The following is a 26,830-nucleotide window of genomic DNA, read 5'->3' on the forward strand; positions in this document are numbered from 1 at the left end:
ATAAAAATAGCTGATAACAAGAAGTTATCTTTAACTTATTTCATTCTACATTGTGAAGGTACCTAAATGGATATGTTAATTAGAAAGATGCCCAAATTAATGCTTTGATATAAAGGTTGATTTTTATCCATTTCAAAACCTATCTAGCTAACACAGTTTCACCGACAGTTTTCAAGATTGTTTTTTCTCTATTGTATTCACCCTCCTCCCTAATACGTGTAAGTCATTTTATTCACTGACACATTCATTATGTTCCAGGCATTACTGTACAAAGTGCTGAGGATACAGAGATGAAAAATGATAGTCAACACCCTGAAAGAGAAAGACATGCTTTAAAGAAAATACATAAAATGCTTAGGGAGCATGTGAAGGAATAATTAATTCTTTCTTTCAGGTTCAGAGTTGCTCGCAGAAGACAAATATGAGCTGAACCTTGAAGAATCAGTAAAAGTTTGTGAGGCAGAGAGGACAGGAATAACATGAAGAAGGGAAGTAAGTGTTAAACTATGAGGCTTTCCAGAAGAGCAACTAGTTCAGTGTAGCTAGAGCATGCAGTATATTGCCTTGGGAGATAACTGGGGTTAAAATATAGAAAGGTGCACTGAATTTGTGCCTTACGGATCATAAAAAGAATTTTGCCTTTATTCTTTATGCTAGCAATAAATGAATTCTTTCCAATGGCACAGAAAGTTTTAGGGAATCAATTTCCAGGTCCCCAACTTCCATATTTATTCTTTCCTAAACATGAACTGCCTAATGATACACCTGCAGGTAACACATATGCCACTTCTCTGGCTAACCTCTCCTCCATCACATTCCTGGACTTTTACAAAAGAAAGGCATTCTTTTCACCAATTTTACTATAGTACATTATTGGCTCAGGGTATAAAAAAGCACCATGGCATCAAGAAGATCTAATTTAAAACATTAGTGTCAGTAAGACCTATTTTATTCGAAGAACCATAAAGCTTCTATAGGGCTTTAGGCCTTTCTCTCTCTTATACATCTGTCTGCTACAGTATGAAGTAAGAAATGGAATATTCTGGCCTGTGTCCTGGGATGTTCTAACGTCAGATATTGTGTAGAGTAGTGTGGTGGAGTCATAAGAATTTTCCCTGAACTAGTGAAAAAACAAAACCAAAAATTCCTTCTGAAGGAAAGCAAAACAAAGTGCTGGGGAGGCAGCACCTTATTTTGAGTTCTATGACTATTTTATCTTAGACTTAGATAGGAAATATGGATTAACTCATTTAACTGAACAGAAAAATGAAGTCAGACTTTTTTCCCATAGAAATTGGGTGTGATGTGGCCGGCTGGCTTGACAATAGGAGCTGTCTTTTACCAATTAAGTTATTTGGTAGCTATTTTCCATAAATGGAATGGGGGAAATTTGCAGCTCCAGGTTTGCATGAAAATAAATATCAAATACACATAAAGGTGTTTCATTTTTTAAAAACATTTTGGAAAAGATATATTTCCATTTTCCTAACCCTTTCTAATAAGCATATTAAGTTGAACAGGGTACCTCTAAAATAAAGAGTATTAAGTATAATTGGTAGTCTTCTGATAAGTCTTGGTAAAGCCCTTTTGGTGTTCTTCCAAGAAACTGAGAAAACGAAAGACTTTGGAAACAGGGTCTTTGCAGATGTAATCATCAAGACAAGATGAGGTCAGACTGGATTTGGTTGCACCCTAATCCAAAGACTGTTATACTTATAAAAACAGGGAAATTTGTACGCAGACACAGAGAGGAGAATGCTGTGTGAAGACAGACACAGATTGGAGCGAAGCATCATCTACAAACCAAGGGATACCAAGGATTGCTAACAACCACCAGAAGTTACAAGAGAGGCGGGGAACAAATTCTCTCAAAGCCTACAAAAAGGAACTAAACCTGCTGCCACCTTGATATCAGACCTCTAGCCTCCAGACCTGTGAGAGTAAATGTCTGTTGTTCTAGGCTAACCAGTTTATGGTACTTTTATTGCAGCAGCCGTAGAAAACAATTACACCGAGTTAACAATCAGGTGGTTTCCAATTATCTGCTTTTAGAGAAAACTGAGCCATGAGCGAATAGATTCTTAAAAATAACTTTTGATGACAGGTTAGCTGTGTAATTCTGACGTATCACTAAATCTTAAAGTGCTCAAATAATTGAGTGACAGAGCCGCAACAAAATTCCATCAATTCTTATTTACATATTTTATGTGAACAAGGTTTCTCAATGCTTACATCTATATATTAAAAAAAAAAAAAGAAAGAAAGAAATATAATTAATGGCAAAGCCTTTTTTCCCCTAACAGTAGTAACATTCATTCATGGATACAAATATTATTTAGGGATGGGAAGAAGCTCTTCCATCACATTAAAGAATGTAGTTCTGTTAAATTATTTTCAGAATTTGTATTATATTTATATATGAAAATAAGTAACTAAAATCAAAAAAATGTTAAATACTTAATCTTATGGTCATTAATTTTTTAATACATTTTAACTTACACAGGTATGTTGCAGGGAAGATTGATAGGATGGATCAATTAAAAAAACTTTTTCAAGAAAAAAAATATTTTGCATTTCAACATACCTGTTGAAAACACTCGGTGTGGGACTATGATCACGCTCCCTCTCTCTCTCTCTGGTGCGTTCTCTTTCTCTGTCTCGATCACGATCTCGTTCTCGGTCTCTGTCTCTATCTCTATCTCGGTCTTTCTCTCTTCTTGAGTAATAGTCCCATTGCTTGCTGGTGTCCACAAGACTAGGCCATGAAGGAGCAGAACCAGGAAGGTGGGGAAAGGCAACTACAGAGAAAAAATAATAATAATTAAAAACAAAAGTTATGGTACTTAAAAAACAAAAAAGACCAAAAAAAGTAACTATCCCACAAAAATGCTTCACTAGATTAAAAAGAAAATTATTTTATATATAGAATAGAGAGATAACATATGGTGAATACCCAGTCTGGGTAAATACCCAGAAACAAACCTTAAAGATCTAACACATAAAGACTCTTCATTTTGCAAGGTGAACAGCAAACGAGAATTAGATACACCACAAACTTCCCAATACATCAAAAATGTAAACCAGAATACATAAGGACATCTTCAAAGTGCTGAAAGAAAGTAACAATCAACCTAGAAATATGTACTCAAAATTATATTTCAAGAATAAGACTAAAACAAAGGCATTCATAAACAAAAATAAGCAAAAGTTATAAACAGAGTTCCCCCCAAAAAACTTCTACCAGATATATGCATATTACATTTCAAGAGTAACCACTAAAAAACAGAAGTATATTATTTCAAAACAATGCAGGGAAAAATATAATTTTTTAAAAATCACCTGAAAAATTAAGTCAATTCAAAACAGAATTAGAAAGAATGGGGGTATGGGAGACAAGTGTGAATAGCTCAAAAATCACAATAATACAAAAGGCACTGAATTAATTAATCAGTTAAGTGACAGAGATTATTGATTTGTACTTTTAAAAATTCTATCTAAATGCTGAAGATAAGAGACATAAACACACAAAATGGTTGAAAGTAAAAGAATGGGAGGAAAAAAAGAAAAATACTAATAAAATAAAATAAAATAAAAATAGTAACAAAATAAAACACTAATACTAATATCCCCCAATTTCCATATGAGTAGCTGTATTAAAGCAGACTCATACAAAAAGGATTACTCGGGGAAGAAAGGATGACTACTTGAAGGTGAAGGATGCAACTGACCAAGAAGACAGAACAAATTAAACTTCCAAATATCTAACACCATTGCCTTACTTTTTATAGAGTAAAAACTAATGGAAATAATACAGGTAGAAATAGAAAAATCCACCATGATCATGGGAGATTAACATACTTTTTCAATTACTGACACTTTAAGCAAACAAAAAAATCACTATAGATATATGAGGACCGAGCAAAATGCCGCTAACAAAGTTAATTTAATGGACGTAACATAGAATACTGCCCAGGGCAGGTAAAGAATACTCATTCTTCTCACCCATATGAAACATTTATAAAAATATACTATGTACTTTCAAAGGATAAGTATAATAGACACCATGTTCTCCGACCACCATACAATTTAAATTAGAAGTAAAAATTTAAAATTATGGGAAAATAATCTCCATATATATCAAATTTAAAACACACTTCTAATAACTCAGGGGTCAAAAAAGTCATAAATTTAAAATAATTTAAAAACCGAACATAAACAAAACCACAATATATCAAAAGTCTAGAGATGAAAACTGTTCTGGAGGGAAATTAATCTTAAAAAACACTACATTAGAAAAGATGGAAAGTGAATGAATTAAGCTTTCTACTTATGAACCTAGGAAAAACAGAATAATCTAACAGAGGGAGATAAAGATAAAAGTAGAAATCAAGTAAGTAGAAAACTACCATACAATAAACAAAGCTAAAAGTTGATTTTTAAAGACTAGACAAATAAAACATGATAATCTTCTGACAAGATTAAGAAGAAAGAGACCTCATAAAAATTATCAGAACCAATAAGGGACTACAACTACAGATGTTGCAGAGATTAAACAATACAGAGAATATTATATACTTTAGCCCAACACATTAAGTAACTCAAGAGTGAAAAGAAATCTTGACTAGTCCCATAATTATTAAAGACATTAAATCCGTAATTTAAAACCTTCCCACAAGACCAGAGATGGCTTTTACAGGTGACTTTTACTACAGATCACTCTAATAATATACAAACTTCCAGAGAATAGGAAAAAAAGATTATTGCCTAACTTATCCCATGTGGCTTATATAACCTTAATACTAAAACCAGTTAAGGACAGTACAAATAAAGGAGAATCACAGAACAATCTTACATATGAACTTAGTTGTCAAAATCCTAAATAAGTCAGTGTTTATTTTTAAAAAATAAAAAGGTAATCAATCATGACCAAGTTAGGATTACCTCAGCAAATAAAAGGTGGCTCAACATAAGAAAAATTTAGAAATCTGCCACATTAACAGAGAAGGAAAACAATATGATCAACTCAGAAAGCATCTGATAAAGCTCAATATCCATTCACAGTTTAAAAGCCCTTGGAAAACAAGAAGAGATTTTCCTTATACTGACATAGGGTTTTATCAAAAACCTAAGAGTAAAAATCTAGTAGTATAAATATAAAAGCATTTCCTTTAAAAAAAAAAAAAAAAAAAAAGGGGGGTGTGTGTGTCCCCAGACAAGAACTCCACTTTCAGTACTTCAATATTATATGGAGATCCTAGCCAGAACAATAAGACCAAAAAAAGGAGGTTGGGGGCAGGGGGAGGTGAGGAATAAGAATCTGAAACGGAAGGAATTACAGATGATACTGCCTGAAGAGAATTCACAAATTATAGTGAGAGTTCAACAGGTAACAGGCTACAAGATCAACATATATATTGATCAATATATATACGTATAAATAAAACAAAAAGCAATTCTATTTCTAAATACAAGCAAATACAAACAGTACATGGAGCTTAAATGAATATACCATTTTATGAGAACAAAAAATAGGTACCTATGACTAAATCTAACCAAAGATGTGCAAGAAGTGTATGGAGACAATTATAGCACTCAGCTGAAACACATTAAAGAACACCTCCCTAAATGGAGAGTACTTGTTCATACATCAACGCAATGTTGTAAGCTATGAATCCCTACAAACTGTTCTAGAGCATCAATGTAACAATAACATGGTACAGTAAGAGAGAGGGCTCCGGAGCGAGGCCACAAGGTTTCAGATCCTGCCTCTGCCACTTACTGTGTGACACTGGGAAAAGGGCCTTAATCTGGCTGTTCTTAAATTCCCTAGTCCATGCAATGAGGGTCGTAACAGTATGCCTGCTTTATAAGACTGTCAGGATACATGAATTAACAGTGTTTGTCATACTGTACGCATAATATAAGCGTTAATTATTAATAAAAATCAACAGAGTTTTTCATGGAACTTGCAAAGTTGATTCTAAAATAGCTTTGTAAGAGCAATGGCCCCAAAATACTTCTGAAGCAGAATAAGGTAGATAAGAGTTTGCTGAACCAGCTATCAGATTTACTATAGAACTCAAAATTAAGGTAGTGTGGCATTATTAGCACAGGGTCAGTTAAATTAACCAAATCAATAGTCTAGAAAGGTAAGAAACGGATCCATGCATGCAGGGAAACTTGATACACGAATGGACAGATGACACTGTAGATCCCTCAGGAAGGATAAACAAGTAACACTGGGACAATTACATCTTTACTTTATAACGTAGGCAAAAATTAATTCCAGATGGTTTAAGAACTCAAACAGGAAAAAGAAATTTGAAAATTTTTTTTGGGGAAAAATGTATTAAAGAATACCTTTGTATACTTGAGGTAGAGAAACTCATGGTTCAAATATGAACCCAATTAAAATGTGGTATGACTTTGCACAGTTGATGAAGTGTTAAAAAAATGATACTTTTAATGTATTTGCCATAGAAAATTTCTTCTTTGAGGGGCCTGAGTATGATTATCGCTATAGTACAGAATATTTACAGAGTCATAATAATGTGACTATGGTTTATTGTTTAGCTTTTAGAATAAAATATTTGTCAGGGCACAGATAATTTTGGTTACAAGACAGAATATTAGAAGTATAGCTGATCAAAGCGGGGAGACAGAGGTGGAAAAAGAGGTGAAGGCTTGGAAAGACACACAGTAGTAGAGACTGATGGTACATGAAACAGAGGGTAGGTATATAAATAAAAAGAGGAAGAAAGAGAGTAATATAATTTCACTTCAGGGGAATAGGAGAGGAGTAATGATGGTAAGTGAGTAAAATACACATCTATCACACTAAGAAGATAACAGATGGTATCTAAAGTTGTATAATCAAGAAATAGGGTGATATGCCTATGTAGAAATGCCATGCAGACCATCAAAAGAACTAAAAACCATTAAAAATGTTTGTCTCTGCAGTTCTTCAATATTCCTGCAAAGATTACTTTTAAACTAGGTATTACTTTATAAGCACAATCTTAATATGCACACATTAAGAAAAATCATTGTTTCCATCTATAGTTACTTAGTAGTGTTTGAGGATGAACTACAAAATTCTAAAATAAACAAAGGTAAAACAGAATTACCAGTAAAGAGGAAGTAGTATTTATCATCTTCATTCCAAGGCTTTGTTTGACTGGGATAAAGAAACCTAACTTTCCTCTATTTAATTCTTGTGCTATGCTTTATCATTGTTAGTACTAAAGACATCCTCATTAAAGGGGGGGAAAAAGCTCATCTCTGAGGGGGTGGTAAAGAGTGAGCAGAAAACTCTTGCTTTTTTATTAAAAATGTGCATTTATTACTTTGAGAAAAAGTTAAATGCTTAATTAGCCAGTTTTTTAAAAATGAAATCTTCCACAAGGAAACTGCGCAGGTAATCTCAAGAATAAAGTCTTATTCTTTCTGATATAGGCTATTCCTCAAGTTCATCTGTACTGAAACAAATACACAGGAATTTAATGACAAAGCAGAAAATGTTAAGTGCCATAAAAAAGGTAAAAATAAATTTTAATTAATTTTATAAGTAATGCTTATTGAGTATGAACATATTATAGGCACTGTGCTGAGTCCCTTATATTCAAACTTCAATTAACAGATGTGAAAAATAACCGCCTCCAAGTGCAGAAAAGGGAAGGAACTTGGAGCTTGTTGGAGATGGGGATAATCAGAAAAATAACAGCTAATATTTGAGTATTTATTAAATGGCAGGACTAACATGCTTCAGTGTATTCTCTCTGATCTTATGAGAAAGAATTATGCTCTCCATTTAATGGTTAAAGATCTATAAAAGTCACATAAATAATGAGAGGGGGAAGCAAGATTCCAACCCAAAGAGTATGACTTCCTGGGAGCCCAGGGGAAAAAAATGTGATATAACCACTGAAACAAATAACAGAAAGACTACCTTTTGATGTGAAAGAATGGAATATATGGCTTTGAACAAGGTGGGTCTGAAGGACCGTACAAAACCCTGACACAGATACCTAGAAGGTTAACTGAAAGTATATGACTGATACTATGATCTGATCTCTCACCAAGACTTACAAATTCTACTCCATAAATGCCTTTGGAACCACTAATTTTCTCCATCCCCCATGGTATCAGCTGAATTGAGGACTATAAATTTCTTCCCCTGGATTTAACAGCTTCTTGTTCTCCCAATCAAGCAGGCATCTCTGCCCTTCCCACTTTTCTCCCACCCTACAAATCCCCTATTTCGTCACAGGAAGTAGCCAGAATGGATGCTTTTCAAATGTGAACCTAACAATTATGCAAATCAGCAAAAAACTAAATGGCTCCTCACAGCCCTCTGACTAAGGTCTAAACTCTAAAGCATGGTGTAAAGCCCGGCACCATTTCTTATCTCATCTCTAGATGTTCATCATATTCTCTACACTCCCACCACACCACATTCAGTTCATAAAGCCTACCACACTCTCTCACACCCCCATGTTTCTGACCATGATTTGAACCCCAAATCAAATCATCTACATCCCACTGCAGTGGAGTGGGAGACCCCTCCCCATCATGCTCCCATGATACCCTCTTCTGTCACCTGGTTGTTTCCTCACTAGCTTATAATTTGTTGAAGGCAAGCAAACCTATGTCTAGTTTACTGTATCCTTAAAACCTAGTACAATGCACACCTCTTTTAAAATAAATGAATGGATCAAGAAATCTAAGCGGAAAGTGGTATCAGAAGGCCTTAGAAGGGATAAAGTTGTCAAGAGTGAACATGAAAGAGAACCTGCCAAATGATCTAGAAGAAAAGATAAACCAGTGAGGGGGAAAGATGAGAAAGAGGTTAGTCAGACACCGTTGAGTTAAGAAACAAAAAAGATTATGGACAATGAAGATCGACAATTTGGTGACAAATCCTAAATCCTTTTAGGAAAAGGCAAGGGACAGATATCCCCGTTGTGTCACCATTTGTTAATTTTGAAAAGTACAGTTGATAAAGAAATGAAAAGTATTCTGTTAAGTAACCTGGAATATATGTAAGACCTAGTTATTCCTGTAGTAAATACGTTTTAATTGCTCTGTAAGACAGGACTTTAAACCATGGAAGTATGTTTCTATTGTTTTAAAAGTACTTAAGTACTTTACTGATTCAAACTGAATCTGGGCAATTAAAAAATAACACTTACCATTGCCATATGGAAAAGCACGTGCAGAACGACTATCATAACCAGAGGAATGTCCACTGTCGAAGAAAAATATATTTTTATGTGTTGCAAGGAAGTTCTGAATTTTAATAATTTGGTGCAAATGCAAAACATAAGGCAGAATTATGACTTTTATTTAACCACCATATAATGGTACCTGTAATTCTGTAACTTTATTTTTTAATACTTAAAAACACAGGCTATTTAACCTCAAAACCTAACACCTACTTGTAAAGAAAATAAAGCTTGTTAGTACTAACATGAGTAATCCAATCAATTCAGCCTGACTCACAATAAGTAACAGAAACTTCGAGGCTAACAAAGTATTTCAGACTTTAGTTAAAATTTTGCCTTAAAAAAATGACTTTAATGATTAAAAGTCAGAAATTCAGCCCTACTGATAGAATCAACAAATACTACTTTTTAACATTTTGATTGTGAAAACAAATATATGTTTAACAAGAATTTAAAATTAAATCCTATGGTCTCACAAGTCACACTTCACTGAGTTTTATCATTTCGTTTGAAAATCGTATGCATGGTTTGATGTTATTGATGTAAAGTTCTCACAATTTTTTTTTATATAGTTTAAATCACTTTTTCAGAAATACAGTCTTTTTTATAGAGTTATTTCTATCTGCAAAGAATGGTGCTGATGCTTTATATTCACTAGCTGTTTTAATCTTCACAACTCTATCAATGCCCCATTTGGTAAAAGAGGAATCTGAGTCTCAATGAATAGTTTTGAACCTTGCCTAAGAACACAAAGCTGGGAAATTCTGAAGCCAAATTTGAACCAGGTTAGTGTGATTCCAAAACCTATGGGGTTAAACATGGTATTGCCATCCATGAGGTAAATGTTCTTTACCACAGCATTCCAAATAACATAAACCATAAACACAGGGTATAAAAAATAAGGCTATTGCCACGCAGAAGGGATCCAATCTTCCTTTGTGGAAGCTGAGTTGCACTGGGTAGCAAGGAATAAGGCAGCTTTGCTTTACTGTGGTCCCTGAAAATAGTTATCCTTACTTAATCCTAAAACAGACACGCATTATTCATGATTACTAGTCATCTGTTTGTACATTCCACAAAACTTGACTACAGCCAAGTTTTTACAATCTAGGGGTTTCTTTAATAAGAGTATCGTAAATCAAAGCAAGATATTTCAAAATACTATCATTTAGTTTTCTTTGTCCTGTTTTGTTATTAGGCTATAGGTCCAACATCTTACATAAAAGTAACTAATATAGATCTAGACTTATGAATTAAAAGGCAGGTACTATTGTTTATAAAATTAAACCTTTGAAAATATTACCAAGATACATAAGATTCTTCTGTCAGAAGCCTATCAATGATAAAAAAGTTTACAGTATCCATACTGATTACCTTTCTATTGTTGGTATAAGAGACGGAGGTGGAGCGCCTGGTGGAGGAGGAAAACCTGCAACATTCAATCATAAGATAAAAAAAGTTAACAGAACGTACACTTAATGCCAAGAGTTAAGGTTGCTGTGTGTCACTAAATTTCTCTGGGGATATAACGTGCTTCTCTATGTTATAATGGACAGAAAAAAAATGGAGCTTAAATTTATGAACAGATTTTTGGAGGAATATAACTTTAAATGAACAGTCTGGTCTAATACACAGAGCACAAACTGGGAGTCAGGACACCCGGTCTTATTTTCAGCACCACACACAGCCCATTTTGTGAGTGTGAGAAAGTTAATCTCAATGCCTTACCTTTTCCATATATAAAACAGTAGTAGTGTTGCCACCAGATATATTTTAAGTATTTAAGAAGAAAAGCAAATAAAATAGCATTTACCTCTTTCAAAAAATATTTTGAGAGTTTAGATGTATAGAAATTTCCTTAAAATGTATAATTTATAAATAAAATCTTACCAGTAAATATATAAATGCTTAAGGCTGAGAACATCCATCATAAAATACGTTTTAAATAGCACAACCCTAAAGAACTAATTTATATAGAAAAGCACATAATATAGTTTTTTAATTAGTTTAGAAAGGAAATAATTTGCACCTTTATATCATGAGGTCTGCATTCTGAATAATTCACAAAACCTAAATGAAATACCACAGAGTATGGCTACAGGGACCTTAACAGTTAATCTACTCTGCACTTTCAAATTCAGATAGGCAATAAAATATCCCAACAAGACTTGAAGATTCTACAACTTATGATACCAATTCCTTATGACACCAATTCCTGCCAAGCTTTAATAACCCTGACTATTAGGAAGCACATTAAATTATATAATTTGAATCTCTCTCACTACAATTCATATGCTGATCTGCATGAGGACAAAAAGCAATCCACTGAAATACATGTTTGAAAACACTTCCACTAAGCCTCCTTTTTAGTATTCTAGGTAAAAATGAATCCCAGTTCTCCTAACCCTTCTCAAAAGTCCATTTAAATCCATTTTTAGCCCTGCTTCAAGCTGTTTCAAATTCACCATGCTCATCTTCACTGTGTCCAGTTCTTAGGTTCTCCTCTATTAAGTATCTTAGCAGTGTAAAATTTAGTAATTACTACATTAGTCCTAGAGTCACAATCCTACTTTATATAGCCTTACAATCACACTTCTTTTTAACCTATAAAGACACACCAATGATTCCTTTATGACTTTTCCTAATAAGTCTTTTTCAGCCATATTCATACATAATCAGTGACTCTCTATCCCACATCCAAATATGTATACTATCCCATGCTATCTAAACTCCACTATTTTCTGTTTATCAAGGTCATTTTGAATTTAGACCCACCCTTCCAAGCATTGTCACCTCTCATTCTCTTTATACTTCTTGACTTTTAATACTGAACTCAGTAAATACACTTGCTATCATATTTGTATCACACTACCAAAAAATAAAAAAATTAAAGAACTGAAAAAAATGTAAAAAACACTGGGCCACGTATAAACTCCTATTGATCATATCCTTACAACAATGAACAATTTAATCACTGCTCTATGAACAACCATCTGTCCAGCTGTCAACCTATCTGTGTGGTTCAGAACATGCTTTCTTACAACATTGAGTTATGCCAGCAGGGTAAAAAAAAAAAAAAATCAGAAACCATGATAATACAGTCAAGATAAATGATCTTTCTCTTCTCTTGCAGTCACTTCATCATATATAAAAAATTCATTGGTCTGAAAAAACAATTTTTAATAAAAATTTTATTTTTAATCCTATACTGTTTTCTTTAATAAATTGATATGGTAACAATTTTCTCAGAATCTCTATTTCTACAGAAATGGGTAAGACAAGTATAAGAAAACTAAATATCTTAATCAAAACTCGAATGAAGCAAAGGCAGAGCTGAAAATAGGACCTTGAAATCCCAATAGCCTATTCCACATTCTAACCACATCAACACTGTCCCTTCTGTAACTGTAAGCTTGAAATTTCATGTTTATTAACAATGATGGAGAAAACATGAAAAAAGTTTTACCTGGAGGTGGTACAGTTATTGGAATACCTAAAAAACAAGTGATGAAATTTAATATAGTAACTGGATTTCATAACCTGTTATGTATTTATGCCATCACCAAAGAAAACCTTGAAATAAAACCCCTCGCCTCATTGTCCTGGCTTATTCAGTCAAAAGCAGCATTCTGTTTTCTTGCAGAGGACCAATAATTCAAATGTAACATCAGACTTCCTGATGAAATCCCAGTCTAACAACTTCATAACAAGGTTTCCCCCACTAGTTGTAATCACAAACGAAGTGAGACACCAGTTAAAAAAGCACACTTGTGCATACACAAATATCAAACTCCATGAAATTAACACTAAGTTTGATAATCAACATCTGACCTTGTTATTTTAACAGTTTAATAGGGAAAGTGATCAATGGGCTCATAAATACTGCAGGTAATGCAAGGTAACTTGGAAGATGATGGATATTCACTTTAGTAAAGCTACGAGGGAGGTTCAAGTATTAAGTGTGAATTGTTTTACTGTTGTTGACAGGAGTGTGGAAAGGTTATTACTTCCCTTGACTTGTGGGAGTAGAGATAGGGGGTATAGCCAATTCATATATATATAAACCCCTAGGGCACACTAAGTCTACTTCTATAGAAGTCAGTAAATACTAATTTGAGTGACTCTCACTCATTAGCACACATTATAAACTTTAAGAAATAAGCTATGTATAAACATTCTCAATTTACATTGGTCAAATGTGCCCATAAATCCTAATTTAAAATTTATGTGTCATGCAAATTATAACAGTTTGTTTGAAGAAAAATGACATTTCTCAGTCGAAAAATTTAAAAAATAAATAACTTTTTCAAGGAAAATTTTATACCATAATAACTTCAACAAAGTCAGAATGGTTTACTAAATCCAATCTTAAAAACTGCATCAAAACTATTCCCAAAGAGGAAAAAGTAATCTAATTCATTAACTAAATGCATAGGAAAAAATAACGAAAAAAACTGCTTTCAAGTGTTTGCTTGTCAATGAAACATCTGCCAATAATTTATTTAAACTTTTTCTGTGCATGTTTTACCAGAATAAGAGGTTTATACAAAAAGATCTTAAAGCAGCAAGTGGCCTTAAAATGGAGAATGAAGCACCTTATTTAACCACCCATGCAATAAAAGGATATGCTAAACTTACAAAACCAAGAAGATCGAAAAAGATATATAAGGCAGCCATCATGTTTCAAAAATCATTAGGCATCCACAAGTCTACTAAAATGAGCTACACTTCATGGTAATTCTCATCCATCCTGAGGTACCTTGCTGCTTCCTATATTACTAAGCTAAAAGAATCCAGCAAACAATACAAACTAGCAGAGTCCCAGACACCACACTAAATGGGAAATTAAGGAAGGTAGAGCATATTAAATGTTCTTAATGTCTACTATTACTTGATTTTCTTTAGAACAGTATAGATTTTTTTAGAGCACTACTGGACTTCACTATGTGACCTAGTTTTCACATTTAAATACATGACTATTTAAATGAATGACTATTGTCCTAGGTGTGTAAGATAAAAAACCATACCAAATTCAGCAACCCACTCTGTAATCCTAATAACTTTACCTAAGTAAATACACGAGCAACATGCATCACTTCAGCTAACTACAATGTGAATTCATGTGAAGAAAGAAAATACTAGCCCTCTCAAAATTTAGTCCTCAAAAACATTTATCAAACTTTCACAAAACATAAAAATAAAAGAATATAACCAAACTATTAAGTATGCTACGAAGGTAGTTAAAATTACAAACATTTTGCTTTAAATTTTAATCTTACTACAGTAATATCATAGGACAGATTTTTAAAAAATAACTGAAAACAATTAAGAACACAAAAATTATGCAACATAGATAGACAGATATAGATGTCTTTCCAAACAGTATCTACACATCAGAAAGCTGGCATGAGAACCTATAAAGGGTCCTTCTTGTGAGACCTATATTTCATCTCTAAGATAATTCAATGCAACTCTTTATTGGTAAGTGTTCACTGCAACAGAACTTAAAAGTTGATGAAACACTATACAATCCATTCTTTGACAATTAGCAAATGTATTTTCAAAATGCTACTAAGAAAATTTAATATGTGATATAATGTTAAACACAATTTTCATCTAAAATAATCACCGTTTGGTATCTGACTTTTGTTAACAAAAGAAACAGTGTAATGAAAAAGAAAATGCATCTCAAAATTCACGGTCCTGTCTCCCTCAACAATCCCACCTTTCCTGGCCAACATACATGCTGCCCAGCCAACAGGCTTGAGATACACAAAGCACGCCCTGTGTTTCTTTTTTGTATCCTTTATCTGTAAAATGAGTAGGGAAAAAAATGTTTGTTTTCCTGGAAAGTTTTGCATACAATAGTAAAAACAAGATTTCTATTACAGGCCAAAAGTTTTTGGAAAAGTAATATTCAAGTTCTAAAGGGAGTGAATAGATTAGTGGTTTTGAAACTTCAGTGGCCATCAGAATCACCTCAAGAATTTGTTAAAACACAGATTGCTGGGCCCCTCCCCTAGAATTTCTGATTCAGTAGGTCTGGAGTGAGGCAGAGAATTTGCATCCCAAACAAGGAGATGATGATGTTGCTGACCAGAGACCATACTTTGCGAATCACTGGATTACATCCAAATTTCTCTACTAATTGCACTGCTGAGCACCTCAATATTCAAAACACATAAAATAAATTCCATTTCAAATTTTTATGAAACAAACAAAGCATGTGACATTCTGAAGTAAAACAGTACAGCTGTATGACAGCCTATACTATCTGGCATCTTCAAAAGAAAGAGAATAGGATTTAACTAATTCCAGTATGTAATAAGTACTTGTAAATGTAAAGAAGCATAGGGGTGGGGGGGGGGGACCTCAAATCCTATTTAGGGACTGAAGGAATTGATGCAAAGAAACAGAAAGGCAGCAGACCAGCAAAACATCATATCAAAAGGAACTCATCTATATTTCAAAAATTCTCACAAAGTTAATAGAGGCTCTGTACTCAAAAGATAAATGAATAAAAATTAATCTATGAACGCATTCTCAATGTATCCCATCATTATTTTATATAGTTATGGCAAAAAAGAGTTATGTGATAGGCAATCTCTGACACACACGGCTTCCACTGATCCCTGCCTCCTGGTATTCATGTCTTTTTATACCTCTGGTATTTATATCCTCCCCCCTTGAGTGTGTGGGCTAGATATAATGACTTATTTCTAACAAGCAAAATACAGCAAAAATGATGGGATGTCACTTCCGTGACTAGGTTACAAAAGAGAGTGACTTCTATTTTGCTGGTTTCCTCTATTGTGTTCTCAGCATTCAAGCAAGCTACCGTGCTGGAGAGGAAGTGAATCTTTTCAACAAAGAGCTCAGTGAACTTGAACAGAAATCTTTTCTTAGTCAAGCCTTTGAGATGACCATCTCAAAGCCTGTGAGAGAACTTGAAGCAGAGGACCAGCTAAGCTGTCTCCACATTCCTAACCCACAAACACTGTCCAATAATATATGTATGTTGTTTTAAGCCACTATGTTCTACAGTAATTTGTTATGGAGCAAGAGCTAACTAATACATATAGTTACTACCTATCATTTCTCTATTCAGTTCAAATGAAAGAAAAAAGCACAGCACAGAAGAACTATGTGAATGAACTATGCTTCCTATTTCTCACTTGTAAATTACAAATTTCATCAAGACTAGTATGTTACAAATAGATAGCCTGATCACTTTCCTTATGTCTCACCAATTTCTACTTTCAAGTCATCAAGCTCGTAAGTAAATTCTGCACAAAAAAACTGAGTACAAAGTTTTATAAAAATCTTTAAATATTACCTTCCACCACATGCTTTTCTATGTTATCAATATTTTAAATACTATATATACACATACATCTACCATGTACCCTTTAAAAAAAACAGGATGTAGACTACTATAAAACTATTTCTTAATAAAGTAAAATAATTAATCACAAAGGTGCAAAAAGGAATGGAAGTAATTTTAAAGAAAAAATATGTTACTAGGTGCTATGGTCACTAAACTTAAAGCAACAAAAATAGTTATCAGCATACTCCACACCTAAAAAGTGAAAAAGATAATTTTACATTAACTATAAAATGGGTGAACTATTTTATCTTTATTAAGATCTCTTAATCCTCCTATTATAATCTAAAAGCCTATGGAAAACAAAAATTCTGTGTTAGACAAATAAAAATGTCTCTGACAGAAATATCAATATTTTAACAAATAACTTGTAAAGGAATTAATCTCTACAAGCTCACATCTAATGGCAAAGTGACTGGAAGAGTAGCACAAACAAAAGGCAAATATTAAACCATAATTAAATTCTACAAAATACAGCATCTATGGTGTATTAAAAATATAACTATTATAAAGGGAGCATCCATGGGGAAAAAAGACATTTAAAAAAAATCAACATCCTGAAGGAGCTTTTATTTTCTATTAAAACTTAAATTTAAATTAACTTTAATTGTGCCAAAAAATACTATTCATTACAGATAATTAGCATTATACACTACTTTGAGTTTATTGAAAACACTGACAGACTCTTGGTTTTTTTAAAAAATACAGAAAAACACAACAAAATAGAAAATGAGTACAGTTCTCAAAAACTTCAAGAAATTATTTTTCAAAAGTATTTCTAGAAACTACATTTTTAAAATGCTTACATTTTTGGCAAACAGCATCAGTTAATATGCAGATTTGCTGTGTAAGACCAAACATCTTCATGGAACTATAAAATCAGCTTAATAAATGTTATATTCACAAAATAGCTTCTCAAATAAAGGCACAAAATTGTACTTCCTCAAGGATGCAGAAAATATTCATCGAATACAGGCCAAGCTTCTGGCAAAGCAGCAGTTCTCAAAGTGTTATCTGGAGCTTCCTGGGCATCCCAAAGGCCCTTCTAGGAATCTGCAAGGTCAAAACTCCTTTCATAAACACTAGGATGTTATTTGCCATTTTCATGCTCATTCTCTTACAAGTGTACAATGAAGTTTTCCAGAGGCTACATGACATGTGAAATCACAAGAGATTTAATGTGGAAGCAAATAGGAGAATCCAGTTTTTTTCTATTAAGCCACATAGTAAAGAGATTTGCAAAAGTGTAAAACAAGGCCACTGTTTGCACTAAATGTTTTTTGTCATTCTGGAAAAATAATTTTTCATAAAAATGTTATCTTAATATGTAATGGGATTATTATGCATACTCTCAAAATAATATTTTAAATAATATTTTAATTTCTCAGGTTTAATTTCTAATAAAAAATAGATATAACACACATAAATAAAAGCTCTCTGGGGTCTACAGTAATTTTTAAGAGTATAAAGGGGTCTGTAACCAAAAAGTTTGATAGCCGCTGTGCTAGAAACCATACTGCTAACAGGAAAATAATCTAATTTTAGATTATCTAATAATCTAATTTTCTGGTTCACTAGAAAATGAAAATAATAGATTTTCTGAAAATTAAGGAAGATCTTGAATAACCAGTGTTTGTTTTCAAGCTCCTGTTAGTATGGTGGCAAGAAATCATGTTAAATACTTTTTCATTTAAAAAAGCTAATCCAGAACTCACAACATTCATTTAGGACGTTACATGTTTGTTGTACTCTCCAAAACAAAACCTCCTCTGCTCTCCGTACAAATCCATTGTGGCCAGAAATACGACTTTGGCCTCTCTGTCACTTTCATGTATGTTCTAGATGTATGTGTATTTGAGGGGGAGAGGAAGCAACACACCTCTTCTTTTCTGTTAACTATCTGACAGTAAAAGTTCCTTGAATGAAGCTGTCTCTATCAATTCATCGTTGCTAAGGAGTAACTGTCCACTCAGGCAAGAAGCCACATCTGTAAACCTCCAAGAGCTGACCATAAATTTAATCCTCCACACCAGGGCGTTTCTGAGAGGGAATAGTAATAATTAAGCTGGGACAAAACGTATAATAGGACTATTCCAAGCAAATCTGGATAACACCCCAAATTAAGAGCATAATACATCATTACTATTTTTGTTCCATCATATATAGAACTACAGTCTTAAAAACTTAAGCATTTGAAAGCTAATGTTAACAAATGCAACATTAAAATGTTCAAATTAATTCTCCAAAGATTTTTTTTCATTTTTCCTTTTATTATTTCTCAAGGAAGCAAAAAGAAAACCCAAGGTTTCTCAAAGACAAATGGAGTACTTTTTAAGGCAGTACTTACAGACTCCTGAACCACAGCTTTCTTTCATTAGTTGCTTATGCTTTAAGGTGATCTAAATTACAGCAAACTCTACAGAATATACTGTAATCATGTGACTCTGTGGTAAATGGTAACTGAAAATGTGGCTTTAATCAAGGCCTACATTCATTCATCTGATATACGTATATATATCTATGCAGCCATACTGTAGTTTAAAGCCAGTGCTCGTTCTGATTAATAAGTGCCTGTACCAACTGTCAATCTGAAAATCCCTTTGGTGTTATGGATACATAAATATCCTGTTAACTCAATTAGCTAACATATTAAGGGAATGTCAAGTATACACAAGACCTCTGTGATTAGCGTTGCGGGGAAACATAAATGGAAATACACAGCCTATGCTCTCTCCAACAGCTCACAATCTAGTAAAATAAGGAGTAATCCAGATAGTCTCAACTTCCAAATATTTGGTTTTAATATGAATTGGTATCTTTCCCTCACTACCACCCCCAGCAAATATACCACAGATAGGTACTGCTTAACCAGCATTAGAATTCATCTGAATTTGTATTCCTTAAATGTTGACAGGATGACATGGAAATGTTCTCTAAGGATAAGCATCAAAGGAAATCTGGACAGGTGTTTAAAATATGGAAAGCATGTAGCTGAAAATTAATATTAAATAGACAGCTTAAGCAATAATCACCGGTACTCTACAGTGTAATGCCATAGATAATCTAAACATAATTAAAAAATTTGTCATCCTTATAAACAGAGGTTATACGGCAAAGAAATGGAATGATGTTGCCATTTTGAAAAAGAACGCACATCCAGATAATGCCACTGCCTATCAATATCCTACAGGGCTTCCAAATATTCTTACACCAGGGAAGTATTTATTTTTTTATCATTAGTTCATACCACCTCTCTCTCACTTACTTTAATAAATAGCAAGTGTTGAAATATATGTTAGCCATCTGGGAATATACTATATTAGCTAGTAAACAAGAAAATTCTTTGAAATCACCTTTAGTAGCTGGTAAAGCTTAAATAAGATTACAAAGTAATGTAGTGTAAAGACTATTATCACATACATTGATCTTTTAGTCTCATTAAATCAAATACATTCAAAATTAACTATTTCTACATTTTATCTTTTTCATAGGGCAAAGGACTCATTTATGGATCACTAAGTCCTCATTACTTTCTCTTTTCATTTAGTTAATTCTCACCACATTAAAGATTCAAGAGTCACAGATCCAGGCACAACTTCTGAATGGGTTTGGATTCAGAACAAGCAATTTATTGTTGGAACAAGAAATTCACTGAACTTTAGAAATAATGTTCTCTGGAGTAACCTCTCCAGTCTTCTCTTTCCTCTATTTTTGAGACAACAGGTTCCCTAAAGCCGTATTCAGGTTTCATAATTATCCTTTTTGAAAGCAGAAGTAATCTCAGAAGAAAATCAAAGGCGTTGTGCTTGTGGGGCTGATGCGGTAGGTGAATTTTCCAGGCCAAGGATGAGTATTACAAGGAAGGATTAGGCACACCCTTTAAGTGTTTCTGTACTCTAATTACAATCACCACCGCTTAAAACAAAGACAATTCTCTTGCAAATGCAAAGTGAGTGGACAAGCCTCTCTAGTATAAACTGATTTTATTAATAGAAAGCAAATTTTAACATATGTAGCGCATGTAGTTCTGGTTAGGACCAGGAGCTAATTTTTAACATTTACTACTGGCATTCTCCCTAGGAAGAAAGTAATTATTATCTCAATCAATCCTGTTAGTTTCATTAAAAATTGATTAAGGGATATAAATATTGAAAGCCTATCGTGAATAAAATAACAAAGGTCTTTAGACAAAAGGATGGAAGTATAAAATATGGTAATTATTTGTGAATTTTTTTCTACTGTCACTGATCTAGTTTTTAATAAATAACCAAAAGTGACTAAGAATATGATAAAAATTGACATTAATTTTCTCTCTTGTGTAGTAGAAGTAAATATCGATACCTGGCACCCAGAAACAGTCTCCTAAAAGGAAACCAGTATACAAAGAAAGATGACCAGACAGACTGAGATTTTCATTTCAATCCCTTCACAGGATGTAATTTTTTTGACCTATTCCATTCTGAAAATATCTTTAATTTTTTTTTTCAAAACAAGTTAATATGATTCAATGTGAATTTATACATACACAACTAGCAACTTTAATTTGGGGATCACTATCATATTTTTGGATCACAATTTTAGTGTCTGTCCATTCTTCCCTATTTTAGTACATTGCTTCTTTGCTTTACTGAAAAAGTAAGACACGTATACATCTGTTTCAGTGTGAATCTACTGAAGATTTTACATAATCAATTTCATATTCTATTACTTTTAATGTAGTGTAATCAATGAAGATGCTATTTTCAAATACATACTTTAATTGTTAAATTCAAAATTTTAAAAAGACTCATAGGTTATTTTTCTTTCAAAATCAAATGTCTTATTTACTATTTACCTGGTGGTGGAATCAGAGGTGGAGCAGTGCTGACAGTTGGAGGAGGTGGAAGAAATGGAGGCGGTGGAAGGTGAGTGGGAGGAGCTCCTGGAGGGAAAAATGGCGGTGGTTTGCTAAAATTGTTGTCTACTTCAGTAGCAGATCTTTCAGAAAGGACCTAAAATTAGAGCATAGTTAATTAAAAAGATGAATAAATGTTCTTATCTAAGATTAAACTCAGTAAATGAATCTCATTTAATCTAAGAAATAAGTTTTATTCACTTACATATATTCTGGGGCAGGAGTAATTTTTCTATGTGTGTGATATGTGTGTATATTACACAGATATTATACAGATGTGAGTTATTCACGCTCAAACACACTTTTTAAAATGTTCATATTCAAAGCCTAGACAAAACCGAATCATTACAAATAAAATTCTTAAGGAATAATTGTTTTAAAAATATTCTAAATGAGATAATTAAGTACTTCATAAATAAAATGTAATGAGTATTATCTTTGTTACTCAACCAAAGTTAAAGTATTCAAATTAAGGTGATATAATCATTAGTCACAGATACTAGCATTAAGAAATTAACATGGCAATAGAACCAGATATTCACTGTACCAAGGCCTGTCATTATCAGGTTGCAAAGTAAGAGACTATAAGGCATGCAACAATAGGGTGCAATTAACAGGCAACCAGATACATAAAAAACTTCTTCATTGGAGCCTTGTACCTTTAAGAACAAGGGTTTATACTTAAAAAGTAAAAGTATTTACAAAATACTGATCTATGTGAACAGGTAAGAGACAGAAACCGAACCTACAGGAGAGTGGAACCTAGAAATTTGAATTTTTGACAAGCTCCCCAAGGGATTCTGATGTGCAAACACGTTTGAGAAAACTAGAAAAAACAGGCAACATGATGTTATATATTTAATTTATACTTTTCAAATCCTTGCTGGCTAAAGCATATCACTTAAACATATAATCTCCTTTCATTAACTTTTCCTACATTTAAGTACAGTAATTATTGTAAGGCTTTTGCTGATAAGCTAGTTTTTAAAGTAAAAAGCAGTTATTATTTTAAGAAAGCATGACATTTTAATGGTGGGGGTAAAAAAAGAGGATTATCTTCCATTTTAGAAATAATTTACCTTAAAAGGTGCTAAAAAGAACATTTACATAATTTATTAAAGGTAATAAAGAATCAAAACACTGGACATCTTTTAAAGTACTCAGAGAAAGAAAATAAATAATGAAAAGAAGTGTGGTCAAGCTAATAGCTGAAAGTCTCAATTACTCAAAGTTCAAACTTGAATTATACAAGCTACTAATAACTCATCTTCTTTCATTCTTTCACTTGAAAAACAAAGAGATCTACTTCACCCAGAAATGTCACATTAAATAAATTATGGTATAGCCATACAATAAATCTATCATGAGGAGGTGTTAAATATTTTTAAGAATATGGGAAAATGCAAATGATAATTTTATATGGAAAAAAAAAAGGATACACAAAAATATAACCATATTAGTATCTATCCCAATCTTGCTTAGTGACGAGGAAGAGATGTACCAAAATGTTAAGAGTGGTTATCTTTAGATGGCAGAACTATCGACGGTTTTATTTTCTTCTTTAAACTTTTCCCATATTTTCCTTTTTTAGTCCAATGAGCCTATATATCATATTTATAGCAAGGAAAAATAAATCTTACTGAAAAAGATCCAAAGGTTATAAATTTTAAATGGAACAGCTTTTGTAATAACATGGTGATTGATTCCACATTTTAAATCCCCTTTGTAGCACCTAAATCACCTTACACATAGCATAGTGCTATGACTGAATAAATTAAACTAGAACACAGATATAATCCTTCAATTAAAAAAAATAGTAACTTTTAAAATACTAAACCTGTATGTTGCTGTTTTCATTTGCCCGTCGCCTTCCTTCTACTCGGCTGATAGTTATAGTCTGACCAATAACATCAATTGCCCCAGGTAATCTCCTGTAACATAAAAATTGAATCATTTTAGTTTCACCTAATTAGATGTTTGGACAATAACACAAATATTAGATGAGAAATAAAGCCTAAAACCCTTTGCAATGTAATTTAAAATAAAATCAGATCACAACACACATTGAAAAAACTTCACTTAGATCTCACTACTTTGCATAGTCATAAAAACTAAGTTTTATTAATAAGCTAAGACCAACACACCCAACAATGATCATAATGCTAAATTTTAAGTATTTTTGTAGGTTTTCTTCAAAATTTACTATTTTTTCATAGTCTCCAAGTGAATTTACCTTTGTGGAACTAAATCAGTAGCAAATGCTAAACAAATGGAAATAAAAATTTTTGGCCACTATAATTGTAACACATATCATAGGTTCTATTACAGAAATCTTAAAAATTCCTCAAAAGGGCTTGAAAAGAAATGATGCTCATTTTGATACATAAAGGTTATTTTCCTTAGTGATTTATTCTGAGAATTAGAAAAAATAAATAGGGAACCACTTTTTCATTCTTGATAACTTGCCTTTAGATAGAAAAATTCAAATATTTAAATACCAGCCCCACCTCCAATTGTATTTACAACCATTAAAGTTTGTGAGTAGATGGAAAAACAGTCTATCACAAAATAATGCTGTAAATTTAATAGGAAAATCTAACAATAAAAGAAAATAAAATAACATTAAAAGCCATTTTTACATGTAGCTAAGAACTTTATAAAAATATATATGCTTAACAAGATACAGAAGTCACTTGTAGGAACTGGCAATGAAAAGTGGATGCAAATTAGATGAATTTCTCTTCATCTATATTTCAGTTCTGAACAATTCTGTTAAAATTTTATAGAAGTAAAACAATCAATGTACCATAGATCCTTCAGATCACCACAGTTAGGTTCCTAAAATGACTAATAACAGCAGCTACCAATTATTGAATGATTACATTCTATACCTAAACCTCAGAATAACCCTTAACTTAAAAAATTAATATATACTTGTTAGAAATGATAAAGCTAGAGCCAGAGTGATGTCACTGACCTCAGTAATAATTACAGGGCAAAACTAACTTTCACACCTGAGTATTCCTGATTCCAAAGCCTCAGACCCCTTCCCTTGAGCCATGCTGCCTTCTAGCAAGATAAGCAGCCTTTGAAAAACTTAAGACTTTTGGAAATCAAGAACTACTGAAAGTGTGTTTCAAGTAAACCTTGAAAAACCCCATAAATAATTTTATGCTCACAAAAACAAGAAGAGAGACCTATAAAAAGTCTATAATGGCATTTGAAATGTCTTCAACTACATAGTTAATTCCTGCTTACCATCCTGCCACTTAAGATTTCTGTTAATACATTTAAAAAATGTTCAAGCCTTTCTGATTTTATGCCTAGGTCATTGACCCCCTAGGTTCCCTCATGATCTCAAAGATCAAAAGTGATTTTACTTAACTTGTACCCTTCAGTGCAACTGGGAAACTATCCTAACAGTCACACATTAGAAAAATTGAAATACTTCTGACAAAACAAATATTGCTCTAATTTTTTCCTAAAACTTAAAATGCTTACAAAGCTATGACCACTATAATTTCATATCAAAGCACATGCCATCAGCTCTCCCATATATAAACACATCTCAGATCCAACAGCCCAAAAGATAAAGGTGTATATTCTGAAACCAGGATTTCCCTCACCATTTATTACTACCTAAACTTCATAGTAAAAATCCTTATTTCTACCCTACTATTTTCTTTTACCTTCTCTTCTACTCTCAATCGCTGGATTCTCCCCTCTCCATCTTCTTAAATTTATTCCCATCAAGAACAAATTCTCACAAATTTGTTTGGATTTGGAACTTGGATTATAAATTCTCTGAATTGTTAAAAGTGGCGAAAGGGGAAAGATTCTATAACCTTTGCCCATGGATTTCCAAGGACTTCTGCTTTCAAAAATTCTGGGACACATGGGAGTACTCATTTATTACAGTTTATCTTCAATATGTTCAGAGATGTCTGATTACCTTTTTCAGCTTTAAATGTATCGCTCTATCACTAAAGATTCAAAATAGCAAATACTATGTTTCTAAAACATACAGGACTTCCCTGGTGGTGCAGTGGTTAAGAATCTGCCTGCCAATGCAGGGGACACGGGTTCGAGCCCTGGCCCAGGAGGATCCCACATGCCACGGAGCAACTGGGCCCGTGTGCCACAACTGCTGAGCCTGAGGTCTGGAGCCCACAAGCCACAACTGCTGAGCCCACGTGCCACAACTGCTGAGGCCTGCACGCCTGGAGCCCGTGCTTCGCAACGAGAGGCCACGACAATGAGAGGCCCGTGCACTGCAGCGAGGAGTGGCCCCCCGCTCACCGCCAACTGGAGAAAGCCTGCACACAGCAACGAAGACCCAACACAGCCATAAATAAATAAATACTTTTTAAAATAAATAAAATAAAACAAAATAAAAACATACAAATGAGAAATTAGCCTTAATAAATGTATAACACTAGAGGGAGTCTAGAAAATTGCAATTCCTTACATGTCCATAATAGTAACAGCTCCTTGCCCAAGCCAAGCATTTTTACCACACAAATTGATTTACCTTAATCAGAAATTTTGTTAGAAATATTTTAACACATATGTACCAAAGTAACAAAAATCACTTAATATTTAACACAGGTGAATAATTAAACATCAATTCTGATGTCACATTATGGAAAACAATACCAAACCATATTATTGAAGTTTCTGATGTACCACTTTCTATTTCAATGAATAAAAAAATTTAGTAGAGCTTTACCATAAGGATCTACTGTAACTTGGATTTCTACAGAGCACAGGTTTAACTGGGTTTACAAATCTGTTCAATAAGGCAGACAGCTAATGCAGTTATCAAGATTCTGTTCTCTATATTGGACTCAATCATAGAGTAAAAAGCTGAGAGAGAGAGCAACTAAAGAGCAACTAACCACAGTGGACAGCTACAGTTTCATTAATCTACAGTTTAATACAGGCAGTGAATATTCACAAGAACCTCTACCTGTCCTCCTAGCACAGATGAATATGAAAACATCCCTGAGATTTTAGTGGAATTAAATTAAAATGACATATTTTGATGATTCTGATGGTCCAGAAAGGGTATGAGAGCTGTTTACATAGATACAATAGAAATCCTAAGAGTAACAAGATCAGAACCAAGGGAAAACAGACAAAAGGTTAGTTATTAATCTTTGGCCACAAATTTATCTCTGAGCTTATTTTTTACCAACCAAAATAAAGGACAGTCTTCATAACAAGTCTTTAATGTGCATTAGAGAAAAACAAAGCACTAGCTCTGAAGATTACTTTTCTTGGTAATAACAATTGCTAGTATTTATTGAACACCTACTATGTTGCTAG

At 33.1% G+C, this 26,830-nt stretch overlaps 1 protein-coding gene across 29 annotated transcripts in view; it reads right to left on the reverse strand.

Annotated features, from left to right (window-relative positions):
- The window catches only part of FIP1L1 (factor interacting with PAPOLA and CPSF1), a 65,902-nt gene that overhangs the window by 5,769 nt on the left and 33,303 nt on the right, over positions 1-26,830 (reverse strand). For 13 of the 29 annotated variants that reach the window (XM_055085965.1, XM_055085976.1, XM_055085969.1 and 10 more), the window contains 6 exons: positions 23,340-23,433; positions 21,443-21,599; positions 12,691-12,717; positions 10,599-10,653; positions 9,192-9,247; positions 2,585-2,798 (listed from right to left, as the gene is read on the reverse strand). In XM_055085965.1, the coding sequence (XP_054941940.1) occupies positions 2,585-2,798; positions 9,192-9,247; positions 10,599-10,653; positions 12,691-12,717; positions 21,443-21,599; positions 23,340-23,433 (603 nt within the window). The remainder of the gene's footprint in view (positions 1-2,584; positions 2,799-9,191; positions 9,248-10,598; positions 10,654-12,690; positions 12,718-21,442; positions 21,600-23,339; positions 23,434-26,830) is intronic. The other 16 variants (XM_055085971.1, XM_055085967.1, XM_055085968.1 and 13 more) reach the window with 3 other exon arrangements.

The sequence above is a fragment of the Physeter macrocephalus genome, chromosome 7 (genome assembly GCF_002837175.3).
Source record: "Physeter macrocephalus isolate SW-GA chromosome 7, ASM283717v5, whole genome shotgun sequence".
Lineage (NCBI taxonomy): Eukaryota > Metazoa > Chordata > Mammalia > Artiodactyla > Physeteridae > Physeter > Physeter macrocephalus.